The sequence below is a fragment of the Tenrec ecaudatus genome, chromosome 4 (genome assembly GCF_050624435.1).
Source record: "Tenrec ecaudatus isolate mTenEca1 chromosome 4, mTenEca1.hap1, whole genome shotgun sequence".
Classification (NCBI taxonomy): Eukaryota; Metazoa; Chordata; class Mammalia; order Afrosoricida; family Tenrecidae; genus Tenrec; species Tenrec ecaudatus.
This window is the reverse complement of record NC_134533.1, coordinates 35,063,892-35,079,500: the sequence shown is the minus strand read 5'-3', so window position 1 is coordinate 35,079,500 and position 15,609 is coordinate 35,063,892. Positions and strand designations below refer to the sequence as shown.

At 42.4% G+C, this 15,609-nt stretch overlaps 1 protein-coding gene across 8 annotated transcripts in view; it reads left to right on the top strand.

The window, feature by feature from the left end:
• The window catches only part of TRIM44 (tripartite motif containing 44), a 159,874-nt gene that overhangs the window by 22,242 nt on the left and 122,023 nt on the right, over positions 1-15,609 (top strand). For all 8 annotated transcript variants that reach the window (XM_075545881.1, XM_075545880.1, XM_075545884.1 and 5 more), the window contains exon 2: positions 7,400-7,477. In XM_075545881.1, the coding sequence (XP_075401996.1) occupies positions 7,400-7,477 (78 nt within the window). The remainder of the gene's footprint in view (positions 1-7,399; positions 7,478-15,609) is intronic.

Here is a 15,609-nt window from a genome sequence, read left to right as displayed (position 1 = left end):
GTTTCTGAGACTAAATCTTATATGGAAGTATAAAGCCTTATCTTTCTCCTGTGGAGAAACTGCTAACCTTACCTTACTATACCATCAGAGCTCCTTATGACTCATAGTGACCCTATATAGGATTTCTGAGTCGGTAAGCCTTTGTTGGAACAGTCAGCCTCATCCTTCTCCCGTAGAGCTGTTCTTGGGCTTGAACTACCAACCTTGTGGTTACCAGCCCAGTGTGTAACCCACTGTACTACCAGGCTTCCTTACATTTAGATCAATCTAAAACATCTTACTACTACTACTCTCCTTAGAGTTATTCTTTCCAGTAATTGCTCTTCTGTTTATCTACCTCCCTACATTAAGAGCCCTGGTGGCATTGTCAGGTGTGTTAGGCCAGGCTGACTAGAGAAACAAATCCAGTGACACTCATGTCTGTGTAAGAAAGCGTTATATAAAGAAGTCATTGGATATCAGGAAAAGATCCCAGCCCAGTCCAACTCAAGTCCTTAAGTCTCTTTTCATACTCACACAGCCACATGCAATGACACAGAGTACAGGAAGATTCCAGGCTGGTGGGCGAAGAGTCTTGTGGATTCAATGGTGGTGGAAGCATCATGGTTCTGGCAGGTTTCAGTGTGGCTCACCATAGGACGGTGAAGGCAGAGGGAGAGTGGGCCACCTCCAGCAAGCCATTTATCTCAATCACACATCCAAAGGAGGTTATCAAGCTGCGACTAGCCTCCACCCTTATGATGGCACAAAAACACCTGTCACATCAGGTAAGTATTGGGCTGCACTGCAAGGTCATAAGTTCAAGCCTATTAGCTGCTCATGGGAAGAAAGATGAAACTTTCTGGTCCCATAAAGCTCTGTAGCCTCGGAAACACTACATTGGGTCACCATGAGTTGAAATTGAATCAATGGTGGTCAGCTTTGATTGGGACTTATTGGGACTTACCTATGTTCACTTTCACCCTTGGAGTTCTTGGGAAGTACAAGCAGATAATAACCAAAAGGCTGGCGGTTTGAGTCTGCCCAGAGGCATCTCTTGAGAAAGTCCTGATGGTGTTCTTAATGACATCAGTCACTAAAAACCCTGTAGAGCACAATCCTATTCTGACACATGTGCAGTCAAATCCACACAGTTGGTTTGCTTTGTTTCATTTTCAATATCATCCATAGAAAACAAAATTGTATGTGTGTATATTTAAAGTGTTTATGTTATATACCACTTTCAAGTCTTCTCCCCTCCCCCTTTTTCAGCCAGCAGTACATCTTGCGTTGTATACAGCTGCATACAAATCCACAGCATTCTTTTTATTTGCTGCTTTCTAGTCCATTGTTTCTTAATTTCCTAGTTTGTTTAGCCACTACAAGCTCTTTGAAGTGGGGGCACCTCATTGGACTTTCACAAAGCCGTTTTTCCTCCATTGTGAAGTGAGTCCATGCTCTCTTCGGAGTGATTGTGAAAGGCCAATGAGAGCACGTGAACACTGATCTTTGGGTTCATTTGATTTCAATCACCCCGTTTTCTCAGCTGTAGTATGAGAATGCACTGCTTTTTAGGGTTCTGGCGAAAAGACTGGATCAAGTGCTAGGGTAAGTAAAGAATGCCTTCAAATGGAAATCATTTTGTCCTTTCTCTGGTTTTATTATGACTCATCCCTAGGAGCTAGCATTTGTGAAACATCCCACACCTCCACAGATGGATCAAACTCTGAGGGGTGGGTGTCACAACAGAGCATTTGTCTTTTTTCTACACTCTCCTGGGGGAGGAAAGAGGCGCATAAACAAGATATTCTCAGGCTGAACTCTTTTGTTCTTGGAAGGCATTGGGTAGGATTGGAGGTGGAGATGTGCAAATATCAAGCAAATAGATTTCACTTCTTAACTAGGCACAGTGCTATTGCTTCTTATGGAACTGGATGTTTGCAAGGTTAGAATTAGGGGAAAGGCTTAGTTTCATACCCAGTTTCTTGGGGGGCCGGGGGGGGGTTCCTGTTGTGCTTTTTCCTGTTGTGCTTTTTCCTGGCGAACATTCTAATCCATGGCCTACCTTTCTTACTTTCATGGTACACTTCTCAAGTGGCACTCAAGTTTCAAAGATGGTCATTCTGTCCTATTATTACAGCTAGAAGATGTAAACCACTGCCATCAATTTTTTTCCAACTCATAGGCATCCTGTTGGACAGAGAACTACTCCCTGATTTTCTCAGACTAACAGTCGTCATGAGCACAAACAGCTTATCTTTCTGTCTCAGAGTACATGGTGGATTTGAATCGCTAACTCTGTGGTTAGTAGGCCAACCTCTTACTAAACACTATACCAGAACATGATCTCCTGTTCTGGTTACTTTTTGAATAATGGGTATACTCTGCAAATGCATATTTAATAATATTTAATAAAATCTTTTTACCACTTTGGTTTGGGAACACACATACCCAGATATTACCCTTAGATCCAGACCTCTCTGGGCTCCTCAGAGCTCCATCTTTAGAAAGCACCTCTTCTGGCCATGCCCTTCTTCTTCTAGAATACTCTTCACATATTCAGAGCCCCAAGACATACCTGCCAAATGCCCTTAACCTGCCTCTAGGCCTTCAGAGACTTATTCCATCTCCCCAAGGATGGATTAAGCCACTTGGAACTGAACAAGATGGAAGGATTCCAAAAATTCATCCTCACTGCCATTGAATCAATGCAGATTTATAGCGACCTGATAGGACAAGGTAGAACTGCTAGGTGAATTTTCTAAAACTGAACTGTTTGCGGGACTAGAAAGCCCTTTTCTTTCACCTCAGAGTGGCTGCTGGTTTTGAACTGCTAACCTTTATGGATCACAGCCTAACAACCACTGAATCACTAGGGTTCCTTTGATGGAGGGATTAGGAATGCCCTAAATCTCAGGTGTGGACACACGGGATTGTATCACAGGGGTGTTCCCAGAGCTCAGATGTGTTGGCTGGGGTATGTCACCTGTGCTTTTGCCTTGAAAAAGCCATCGGACTATAGGAGGCTCTAGAGTCCAAATGATCTTTGATGATAATTCTTTAAAATGGTGTGGTGAGGTTAATGTGGAGAAAGCTGTGGTAGGTAGTATGCTTCTGGAAAGATGTACAGTCTTGGAAATCCAAGGCAGCAGTTCTGCTTTGTCCTATAGGGTCACTGTGTCAGAATCAACTGGGTAGCAATGGGTTTGTTTTGGGGTGGTGGGAAGGGTGAGTTTCCTGAAGGGAAGCTCTCAGAGCCTCAGTCTCTCCCCTGAGGAAGCAATGCTGCTGATGCTTTGTGAAACGGAGGGAGGATTCTGCTGACAAAGCACGTTCTCATGAAAGGAGGCTACAGGGCCCCTTATCTCGGCACAAGACCCATCTGCCTGCACACAGGCGGCCTGCTGCTTAGGGATTCCTTCACTGGCCTGCTGTTTCTTTTCTGAAGGTTTTAAGGCACTGTTTGTTGCATTCCTTTCTGTTCTTTAAAGCTGGGTGTGTGTGTGTGTCATAATACATCAAGGCTCATTCTGGAGAGCTTAAAATGGGCGCTGGCAGCTGGCATGTGGGGGAAGAGAGCTTTCCAGGGACAAATGACCTGCTTGTGCAGCCAGTGAGCAGCAGGTTGGAGGCATGATATCACCAGACAGGCTTTGTTGGCTGATCATCTTATAAAAGCAGGGTTGTGTTTGTCAACTTAACCCTTTTTCAGACGGTGCAAGTCTCACCCACTTGCTGGTATGTGACCTCCAGATTCCTTTTCCCAACTGGTATGAGACCACAGGACAAAAGACTAGGGATTGGAGATGAAATTAGGAGAGGTGTACACCATCGTAAGACAAATACAAAATGAAAATTTAGAATGACATCCAAAAGGAAATGTGAGCTAAGCTATGTTTGGCTAGTACAACTGAAACAGATGTCAGTTTGAGTCATGTCCTATCAGATTTTATTGTATAGTCTAGAGAGGAAAGAGAGACTCGGCGGGGGGAGGGGAGGATATTTGGCCTTTAGTATATTTTAATCTATATAGTAGAGTCTTACTGTTTCCTAAACTTTAGGAAATATGGCTGATTCTGAGGCCAATTTTGAGTAAGTGATAACTTGGAATGTTTGTTTATACTTCTGTGTTGTCTCGTCTCATAAAAACAACCATTGATTACCTCTTAGTGCTTTCTGGTACAGTGAGGATGATGCTCTTACCCTCTCCTGTAGTGTTTTGGTAAGAAAATAAATGAAGCCATGTGACTTTAGATTGTGCGGAATACGTGTAATGTATTATTATTAGGACATTCATGCCTTAAGAGTGTGTGTTTATTCATTTAATTCATCCAGCAGCCCGTAAAAATCTCCTCTTGGTGCTGTGCATAGGAACTCCAAAAATGAAAGATTTAATTCGTACTCTAACTTAAAAACACGAAAGAGACAGCAACAATAATTTCTCATGCATTTGCCATGTGCCAGTCCTTGTCTCAGCACTTGGACATGTATTGGGTTACTTAACCTTACTACAGCCTTGTAGCATAGATACATTTTTAGCCATATTTACAGATAAATAAGGAGTTAGCTTTTCGGATTGGCTGCAGATCGATGAGGAGGTACCATCCAACCTCAGCCATGTGGTGGGGCATCGGTGGTGGGCCCCACAGCCAGATTCTTAAAGATGCAACAAAGTCTGAGCCTTGCAGATACATAAAGGTCATCAAAAATTGATCAGGAAAAATGGCTATGGACTATAGCCACAGGTGGAACTAAGAATTATATCCTCTAGGTGTAGCTGTGGATGAATGTTCAGTCCTTTACCCTTTGGTATTTGGGAATTCTACATTGCTTCAAGTGTGACATTGAACTTTTCGTTAGAGGAAAATTGAATTGGTCATGAAGACATCGGTGGAAGCAAGTGAAGAAAATATTTTATTTGACAATGATGACATTCACAATCATGAGGAAAGAGCATGTTTGGATACTAATTTTCTGTAAAATAGGTTTTTAAAAAAATATGTCAAGTCTTTAAAGCCATTTCATTCGGTAGCCACTAGCTAGACTTGTTTATTATAATGTACTTGTGGGATATTATGTTCAGAGTCCGATCTTGGGCTTGAACTGCTTTTCTCTTAAGTTCAATCAGTTCAAGATTATTTGCCATCTGAAAACTCAAAATAGCTGTATCAAGAGCCTGAAACTATTAGGTATTAGTAAATATTTGTTGAATGGTTTGGTAGGGAAAAGATTACTTGTTCAGGATCGTCTAGAGAGCTTGGCAGAACTGTCTCATGTCTGGCTTTATGGTCAAGCTCAAGGTGGTAAAGAGCTAGATTTAGCTCAAGTTGCTTATTTATCACTAGAGTAAATAGTCCCTGGTCCGTAAGTGGCAATAATCTGTTGTAGCTGTTGTTGACACTGAATCAGATAAAGTCTCTTTTTTCCATGTATTCTTCATTATACAGATTGAGTAGAAATAACTGCATTTGGAGTAACATAAAATAAGGTAGCTTCTAAGAAGGAAGAAGAAATGCTGTGTGGATCATGAGAAATCTTACAAAATGCTCTAGCATTTTCAACCAAAATATAATGAAAGTAAAATCTATTTAACCTGCTTAAAATAAATAAATAAATAAAAATAAACAAACAAATAAATGGAGGCACAGAGAGGCTTTAGGTTGCACAGCAAGTGGCAGATTTGGTATGTAGATGTAGGCAGCATGATTTTGGAGGGCTGATGGCACAGTGGTCACAGTGCTTGGACACTAGCCCATAGGTTCATGCCTTGAACCCACTAGACCCTCCATGGGAAAAAGCCATGCTCTCACCTGTAAATATTTATGGTCTTGAAAGTCCAACCCTTTGGGGACAGTTTTACTCTGCTCCATAGGGTTGTTATGAGTTGGAAATGACAGGACAACAGTGGGTTTAGTTGTGGTTTTAGAATTTAAGATCTAAATACAGTAGCTATCAGCTACATGTGGCTATTAGATAACAACCACAATAGAATGAGAACCAAACTCACTCCATATTAAGTCCCATTTAAGAATTTTAGAGAGTAGAGTAGTCCTGGTGGTATAGTAGTTATGCACATTGGCCTGCTAACCGTAAGGTCAGCTATTTGAAATCACTGCTGCTCTACGGGAGAAAAAGTAGGCTTTCTACTTCTGTAAAGAAATGTTGTCTCAGAATCCTGCAGTGACTGTTCTACCCTGCCCTCTCGGGGCGGAATCGACTTGATGGCAGTGGGTCAGTTCCTTAGGCTTCAGAGACATCCTGACAGGAGCAGACACCTTCATCTTTCTCCAATGGAGAGGCTGGAGAGTTTGAACCACTGAACATTGGAACTTTTTACCCAAGATGCTACCTACCACGTGGCTCCTCCCCTGTAGCTAGAGCCAACTGAACTGTGTAGTGTGAAGTATGTAATAGATTTCAAAGTGTTCCCATGATGATAGTTTTGATATTATGATATAAGTAAAATTACTCAAAGTAGATAGGTACCTATTTTTACTTTATTGCAGCTACTAGAAAATTTTAAATTATATATATAACTTGCATTTGGAGATCACATTTAAATTTTTATTTGATGTTTGACCCCCCCAGTCATCACAATGTGAAAATACTCATAATACAGTTGACATTTTAAGAAGCACTTCCTATGGGCCACCTACTGTGACAGTAGCTTTACAAACACCACTTCAGTTAAGCTTTAGGAAAAAACCAAAACAAACTAAAAACTCATTAATTATCCTCATTATAAAAAAAGGAGAGGCTTTAGAAATTCAATAATTGGTTTCCTTTGTTTTCATTGGTACATGACTATTTAGTATTGCACACTTCTGTGTTTGACGTGGAGCCATGGTAGCACTGTCAAGTAGCATTGACTGCTAGCGATAAGGCTGGTGGCTCAAAGGCACCAGCTTCCCCTCAGGAGAAAGATGAGGCTCTCTTCCCATAAATATGTACATCCTTGGAAACCCTGAATAGGGTCACTAGAAGCTGGGATCTGGATGGATTTAGGGGTTGGCTTTTTTTTTTTTTTTTGGTTTGTTTGTTTCCCATTTGGTATTTGACCTGTATACGCTCAAAATAAAAATCAGTAGGCCATAAAACCGACATCTTGGATAGAAGTCTCCATTGCAGAGTCTTGGTCTTCACTGGTGCAGCTGAGCCCTGAGATGAAGCGATGAGTCAGCCTGTACAAATTGCATTTAATTTTCATTCCAATACTTCTCCCAGGTCACTGGGCAATTTATGTCCCGACCCACTTTGTCCTCAGAGAAGGGAGAGGAACTATGCAGTTCTCCTTAGTAGTTTAATACTGTTGGCTGATAAGAAGGAAAAAATGGCCTTTTCATTTTTCTCTGCAATGCTATTTGTGTTTGAGAGAGCTACAAAATACTGCCTAGTGACCCCTAACTTGTCTTTCTTTTAGAGCAAAGACTCGGGCGGACTGAAGGCGGCGATGATAGAATTGGTGGAAAGGTTAAAATTCAAGAGTTCAGATCCTAAAGTAAGTATTGTTTTTGGAAATTGACTGGGCGCTGTACTCCAAGCATTTCATTCTCCTTGAGCTAAGTTTAAGGGCTGGTGATGATCATCTCTCTGAACATTACATTAAGATCTAATTAAGCCTGCCCATCAAAAGCAGAGCAGAGTCCTAATATGCCTAGAGATAAGTCATCTACTCTTCCCCTCTCTATTTTATGACTTAGAACACATAATCATTAATTGTTTTCCCCGAACTGCAGACAAGTACATTTTTAATCTTCCTTTAGCAGGCCTTTGAGACTTCTGTCCTCTGTGTCCATTAAGTCCAGCCAAAGGCATCTAAGCTACCAGTAGGGGCTGAGACAGGATTCAGACCCATCCAGTTGGTGCTCCGCACTTGTACCTTGCCTCTCCCCCACTCACAGGAGCCAGCTGCCACTGAGAATGCTTTTGTCCTCATGACCTGGAGTCTGGTCTGGAAAGTGGTCTAAAACTGCCAGTGTTTTTCCTGTCAGATGTTGGGGGCTGGACAGTTGATAACTGTAGGAGACCACATACCAGGACAGGGGTGGATTAGGAACAACATGCCTGGGGGGATGCTCACTAACAGGCTCCGTCCTCCTACCCAGACACTAACTCTGGCACTACTTGCTCTGGGTGCCAGCTGGCTCTGGCCAAGAGTCAAAGCCTCTCACAGTGAAATTGGAAAGGGAGCATACCTTTTAAAATTCTTTATTATCTCTCCCCACCCCTCCCCCCCGCCCCCACACATTTTTTCTTTAAAAGGTTTTATAAAGGGATGGGACTCACTGGGGGTTTTGAGCACCTGTTGGGAACCATGCTCTGTGCTAGGAAACTTATGCACTATTGATGACTGCAATATCCCTGTATGTTCCAGTACATTATCCCCATTGACGCAGTCAATTACCTCAAATCCTAGGGTATCGAAGAGTTGGAATTTGACTTGTGACTGTAGTGCCTGTGGTCTCGCTTCCATACTCTGCTGCAGATCAAGCCCCACGCGTCGTCTCCTTCCTACCACACAATCCTGGTGTGCCACCTGGGTCTTCTAAGCTGAAACCGGCTGTGAGGCCGGGCATAGACAGACAGGCTTCTCGGAAGGCGACTGCCACCCCCATCTACAAAAGAATTCTGTCTTCACACAGCAGCAATAAAGTATTGGGGGCTTTGGTGAACTCTTTGGCTGTCTGGTGTGCTTAGAGTCCAGAGATAGAGAGTATCTTTGTAGATACAAAAATAATGAGATCACCTTTATCAGTTCTCCTTGCTGAAAGTACGAGGATGCTAAGTATAAGTAATTATCCCTTTCGTGGGGATGAATGGATTAATTATTAAAGCTTTTTTGACCACAATTTTTTGGTTTCTGGGGAAACAGCTGTCCGGAGGATGACAACTATAATTGTCTGTTTTCACCACGCCCTCAGGCCTGCAATCCACTGGGAAACAAAGAGAGAGGAGGGTGTGCATATCAACGGTAATGCAGGTAGAAATGCTTTGGCATCCTTTGTGATGCGCGCAGTGCTTCTGATGGGGAGCCTGCCCTGTGTGAAACAACCTAGAACCACCCTGAGCACAACCTTGGAATTTTCACACTATGATCAGCTAAAGAATGTCAGGATATAACTTGATCTTGAACATACGTAGACAGACTTACCTCTTCAACGTTTGCTTCATCTTGTCTTTGATTATTTGCCACCAACCTGTTTTATTTACGAATTTTGGTTACCACGTTCATCTGCTGTGTACTTGCAAAGCCAGTTTGAAAGGGAGACCATAATTGCAAAATGACTGCCAGCTAGGGTAGGGGGATGGAAAATGGGCCACTTCAACACCTTATTTCTGCAACAAAGAAACATTTCCCCGAAATATATAGGCATTTCTCAAGAGAACCCTTAAAGTTCTAGCTTGTTCTGTTTCTCCTTGGAATCCCCACCCCCAACCCCTTTTAAACGGGCCTATGTAAGAGCAGCAGGATAGCTCAGACTTGAGAAAGCTGTCATTTCCTGGCATGGGTGGCTTTACATAGAAGACTGAGTTGTGGAGGGCTGAGCACTATCTCGGCCTCACTTGCTCTAGAATTCCCCACAGCATCACCAAGTTTGATTAGTCCAGACACTGAAGTCGACTGGGGCTTCAGTTAAATTTTCACTTCTGAATTTTTCCAGAGAAAAGTGGAAGATGCCTAGATTAATCATTAAATAAATAAGTAAATAACACACAGTAAAATACACACATATGCTTCTGATTAAGAAAGTAAATCATAGGGGGAAGGTAAACCTATTTCCCTCAAGTTAACCACTATTCACAGTTCACTGTGTAGCATTCTAAATATATTTCCATATGTAAATACAGTTTCTGAATTTTCTATAAATATTGTATTCTACCTGAGGTTTTACAGTGATTTTTTTTTTCAATCAACAGCATCCTAGAAATTCTTCAGTTTCAATGATATAGACATATATTTTTTTTAGGGGTATGTTCCATTGTGCCCCAAACACTTGTCAGACACTTCTTTTCCTCTAGAACAGCGGTTCTTAAACTTGAGGCTGGGGGAGGTTTTGTTGAAATACTAAGTGCTTTACCCACTACCAGAGTTAGTCTCAGTAAATGGAGAATTGTTGTTGCCAACAATCCCTCCTAGGGGATGCGGCGCTGGTGAGTCTGAGACAGGAACCAGACTCTGTTTTGTACCTTGGGTACTTTCTCCTTATTCTTGCTTTGTTTGTTTGTTTGTTTTTCTCATGAAAATACAAATAGACTGAAGAGCTGGAAATAAGTCCACGTTTTCAACTCTGACATGCAATTAAAAAAAATCCAGGCAAACAAAAGTGATAAATTGAACAGAGGTTGGCAAAGATCTAAGGAAGTGGAATAAGAAGTGGGTTGGGGCACCACTGCTCAGGTGGCCTAAGAGGACATGAGTGCCCTAAGATCCACTTCCAGCCAAAAAGAAGGAAAGGGGCCTTTTAAGAGGATTTAGGAGGATGATCAAAGCTCATTGTCCATCCTAGACCGTGAATCCTGAAGGCTTAGGAGCAGCAGGGGACATCAAATTCCAGTCTCTAGGGGTGAGTCTAAGTATGGGAATCTGAGCTGATGATGGTTGGCAGAAAGGGGCAGGACCAAGCGAAGTTCTGAACGCTGCATGCTGTGATGAATGAGTCCAGGGATCTAGAAACTGGAGTATAGTGGGAAGAGTTATTTGTAAATACAAGCAACCTTTTTTGCAAGAGAGATTCATAGGAAATGTACTTTTAAATAATAAGCCATTCTAATATGCTTGAAATGATCATTGAGTTTGTAAGATATTTTTTCTTCTGCCAAACTTTGTAAAAATATCATTTGCACAAAGCAGGGCTTCTGTCCCTAGGTTTCTTTTTAAAAATATCATTTTATTGGGTACTCATACAACTCTTACCACAATCCATACACACCTCCACACAATGGAGGTGTGTATGGATTGTGACAAGTACATTTGTACGTTTGTTACCATCATCATTCTCAAAACATTTTCTTTCTACTTGAGCCCTTGGTATCAGCTCCTCATTTTTCCCCTTCCTCCCCTCCTTTCCCCTCCCCTCCCCTCCCCTCCCTCACGAATCCTTGATAATTTATAAATTATTAATTTTTCCATGTCTTACACAGTCCGATGTCTCCCTTCACCCACTTTTCTGTTGTCCATCCCCCAGGGAGAGGGTTATATGTAGATCATTGTGATCAGTTTCCCCTTTCTACCCCATCTTACCCTTACCCTCCTGGTATCGCTATTCTCATTATTGGTCCTGAGGGGTTTATCTGTCCTGGATTCCCTGTGTTTCTAGCTCTTATCTGTACCAGTGTACATCCTCTTGTCTAGCCAGATTTGTAAGGTAGAATGGGGATCATGTAAGGTAGAATTGTAAGGTAGAATTGGAGGAAACATTAAAGAATTAGAGGAAAGTTGTATGTTTCATTGGCACTATACCGCACCCTGGCTGGCTCATCTCCTCCCTATGACCCTTCTGTAAAGGGATGCCCAGCTGCCTACAGATATGCTTTGGGTCTCGACTCTGCATTCCCCCTCATTAAAAATGGTATGATTTTTTTTGTTCTTTGATGCCTGATACCTCATCCCTTTGACACCTCATGATCACACAGGCTGGTGTGCTTCTTCCATGTGGGCTTTGTTGCTTCTCACCTAGATGGCTGCTTGTTTATCTTCAAGCCTTTAAGCCCCCAGATGCTATATCTTTTGATAGCTGGGCACCATCAGCTTTCTTCACCACATTTGTTTATATACCCACTTTGCCTTTAGCTATTGTGTCAGGAAGGTGAGCCTCATAGAATGCCAGTTTAATAGAACAAAGTATTTTTGCATTGAGGGAGTATTGAGTGGAGGCTCAATTTCCATCTGCTACCTTAATACTAAACCTGTACATATATTCACATAGATCTATTTCCCCATTATCATATAAAAATATATTTACATATGTACATGCCTATATTTAGGCCTCTATAAATGTTCTTTGCCTCATAGTTCTTTCCTCTATTTTACTTTCCTCTTGTCCCACTATCATGTTCAGCCTTCATTTGGGTTTCAGTAATTCCTCTTGGTTACATTGCCCTTGATCAAGCCCTACCAGGTCTCCTATACCCTCCTTGCCATCAATTTTGGATCACTTGTTGTTCCCTTGTCCCTGGATCTGTTAATACACATGTCCTTTCCCCTGCCTCCCCCTCTCTCTCATGTCCCCCCGGAACCATCAATCCCATAGTTTTCTCCTCCAGATTGTGTACCCCGCCTATCTTATCTAGATACACCTGCAGAGATAATAATATGCACAAAAAAACAAGACAGCAAAACAAAGCAACAAAAGAAAGCAAGACAACAACAAAAAACCCCAAGAACAACAAAAAAGAAAAGCCTGTAAATAGTTCAAGGTCTGTTTGTTGATTTTTAGAAATGTTTTCCAGTTGAGTCTGATGGGATGCTATGCCCTGGCACCAAAGTCTATTTTTGGTATTCTCTGGGGACTTCATTGCTCTGTTCCCCTTACTGTTCTGTTGCACACCCTTAGTGTTTTGCCTAAGAGTGGTGGGGTCAGATCAGGCGCAGTTCCCGCACTGTGTCTCCAGTGTTGTCCTCCATAGCATTATGTGTCATGAGGGATGTTGTGTCTCGTAGTGTGGCTAGCTCTATGCTCCTCTCTGTGCTATGGGCTGCTCTGAGCGGGAATATCGTCCTCAGGGTTTGGTGGGCCAGGATATGCTCCACTCTCTCTTCCTCTCCCTTCATTTGCTCCTGTGTGCTCTGATCAGACATGACCCACTTCCTGAGCTGTAGCTTCAGTGCTGTCCTCTGAAGTGAATTCTGTGGGGAAAAGGGGGGGCTGTCCACATAGTTGGGATCCCTAGATTTCATATACCTCTGCTAGCCTTTAGGAAAGTTAAAAGGTATGTATGTGTGCATGTGTGCATACACATGTACCTGGAATTTTAGGAAGTTTAAAGTAGACTGAGGTCTTTATCTTGCCCAATTTCTTTTGTAATGATGAGGCAGTTATCTTCCTTAGGTTAGCCAGGGGGAGACACATCGATTCCCTTCCCTCCCTTCCTCCTGTCTGGTCCCTCAAAGCATTCTACCAGAAGCATAACATGCTAAGTTCAATGAAACTCACCTCTCATTATGCAGTTAATAACAGCCACTTTGTCCATTGTGTATTGATTGCTTTTCTGCCCCTTTAAGATCGCTGTTCATTTTTTCCTATAACTGATGTGCTTGATGGAAATGCGGTTAAAAACACAGTTCTCTGCCTCAGTTTCATACTAATCGTATCAGAAGTCATTCTCAAAAAAAGAAGCTTTTGGAAACTTGGGCAAAATGATGCATATTATTCTGTCTGAGTGGGGTAGGATTAAGCATGGATTTGTTCATACCCAAATGGCCTGAAAAATACCAGGGCCCCGCCCCCGATGCCCCTGCCCCTTTCTTGCTTTCTCCAATCCCCAAAGATATTCTGACCAAACTGTGAAACCAAAGAATTGGCTAGCGATCTGAAGTCAGTTCAGCCGATTTGAGAGTGGTTTTCTTGTTTTACTCAGCCTGCACATTGATTGTGTAACTACACAACACCGTTCCAGGCATTTTGAGGGGCTGATACCATTGCCGTAGAACCACCCAGCCCAGTCTGTCACTCTCCTCTCATAATTGTAGGTTCCAGGACAGAAGCATTCGTTGGTGCCATGCTTATTCACCAGTCTGAAGCAAAGAATTGAAATACTATGGTTATCAAGTTATCAAGAAACATACAGTGTTCCTTAGGCCAGGGAATTATTAGAATTATCTACCTATTTCAGTACTGTCTGTTTAAAGAAAGAAGTTGTGAATTGGAGGGTATGAATTGTGTTTATTTTATCTCCCAATCCCTTATTATCATAGTGTCTGACACATTGTAAGTAATAGGGAGGCATTGTATAGTTATTTCACAACGACCTATGGAAATAAGTATTATTTGCCCTAGCCTTTGGTTGAGTAAACCAAGATGTAGAGGGATTAAGTAGCTTAACTTCAGATTGGCTTTATGCTATAGCCCATGCTCTTCACACCCTCCCTGTTGTTACCTCTCTGGGTGAGTTGCCATGTGTACACCCTGACACATCCCTACAGTGGGATTTTCTCCTTGCACCTCTCTCATATTTCCCTTTTCATAGGTTCCTGCCGTCAGAGGTCGGTACCATCATCTATCACCCCAGGAGTCCAGAATGGCCTTTTGTAGTGGGAAATTGGGGATCTGGCAAAAGAGGTATCACAGCTCCCAGCACAGGGGACACATGCCCTTCTTGGCTAGGTACTATATGTGGACTACTGGCACTGAGGCTCAAGGAGCCCTGGTGGTGCCACGGTTCAGAGCTACCTCAGATGCTCACTAAGAGAGTTGTTTGATTTCCCGGAGTGGCTTGAATGGGAGAAAGGCCTGTCACCGTTCCAGCCAAGTAAATAGAGTCTCTAAGAGACAACTCAATGGCACCCAACAGTAGCCCTTGCGGCCCAGCCCTGGCTAAGTGAAGCGCAAAGACAAGGTCTTCACCAGGTGGGCATTCAGGAGGCTGCCAACAGGAAAGGCTCCTGCCCCTGTGAGGCGCAGTCCCGCCTCTCAGGCATGGTGACTACCCGGCAGTAAATGTGGCTCCTTTTCCTCTTCCATAAAGAGCAGAAAGGAGAATGCTGCTCTTGTTCTCCTTCACAGCCCCCTGTGCTTCTGCCAATATGAAACAATTCCTTCTTCCCCCTCTAAGCACCGTTCTGAAAGTAATACACATTCTCTAGAAGAGTGGGAAACAGAGAAGGGTAAAGTAAAAAGAAGGGAAGAAAACACACACATTGCCTGCAGGGCTTCTATGCCTTGGATACTTTTTTCGTAATGCAGTCTTTTAAGTCTGCACCCAGAGTATGTAATTTAATGTTTTTGTGATCGGCTTTTAAAGTGTGCACCTGGGTGGTTCTGATGCCCATGGTTGTGGACTATATCCTGAGGGACACCCATGATGCGTTTGCCTTGCCTTTCAGATTGAAAATTGGCCTTCTAGATATGTAGTTAAGGACCCCTCGTGATGCTGTGGCTTGAAGGTTGGGCTGCTCGCCACAAAGTTGATAGTTCAAACACACCAAGCACTGCCAAGGAGAAAGATGCTGTTTGGGTAAAGATTCAGATCCTTGGGGACCTTATATAGGACCATTATGAATCAAATTGACTTAATGGTAGCAGGCTATGTAGTTGTAAAAAAATGAAGTGAAAAATATAACAAGTTAGCCATTTTAAAAGTGAATATATATAGATTTTAGCCCTGCTTTTTTATTTATCATTTATATAAATGCACAAATTTAAAACATTTAACCCACTCTATCATTGAGCTCCACCTTATTAAAGTTGGTTCCCTGATTGGTAAGGCTAATCTGCTATTAACTCCCATGGAAATTTTTTTACCTGGAAAGATGTTTCTGTTTTCTTCCTAATTGCATAAACAGATTCTGTTAGCAGTGTTCGTTTTGGTTCAGTGCAGAAATTACAGTTATAGCCTGAGGTTGTTGGGCCACTGTAGAAACAATGTAAAAGCAGATACATAGTGGTACAGCCAGCCTTAAACTACCTGTTT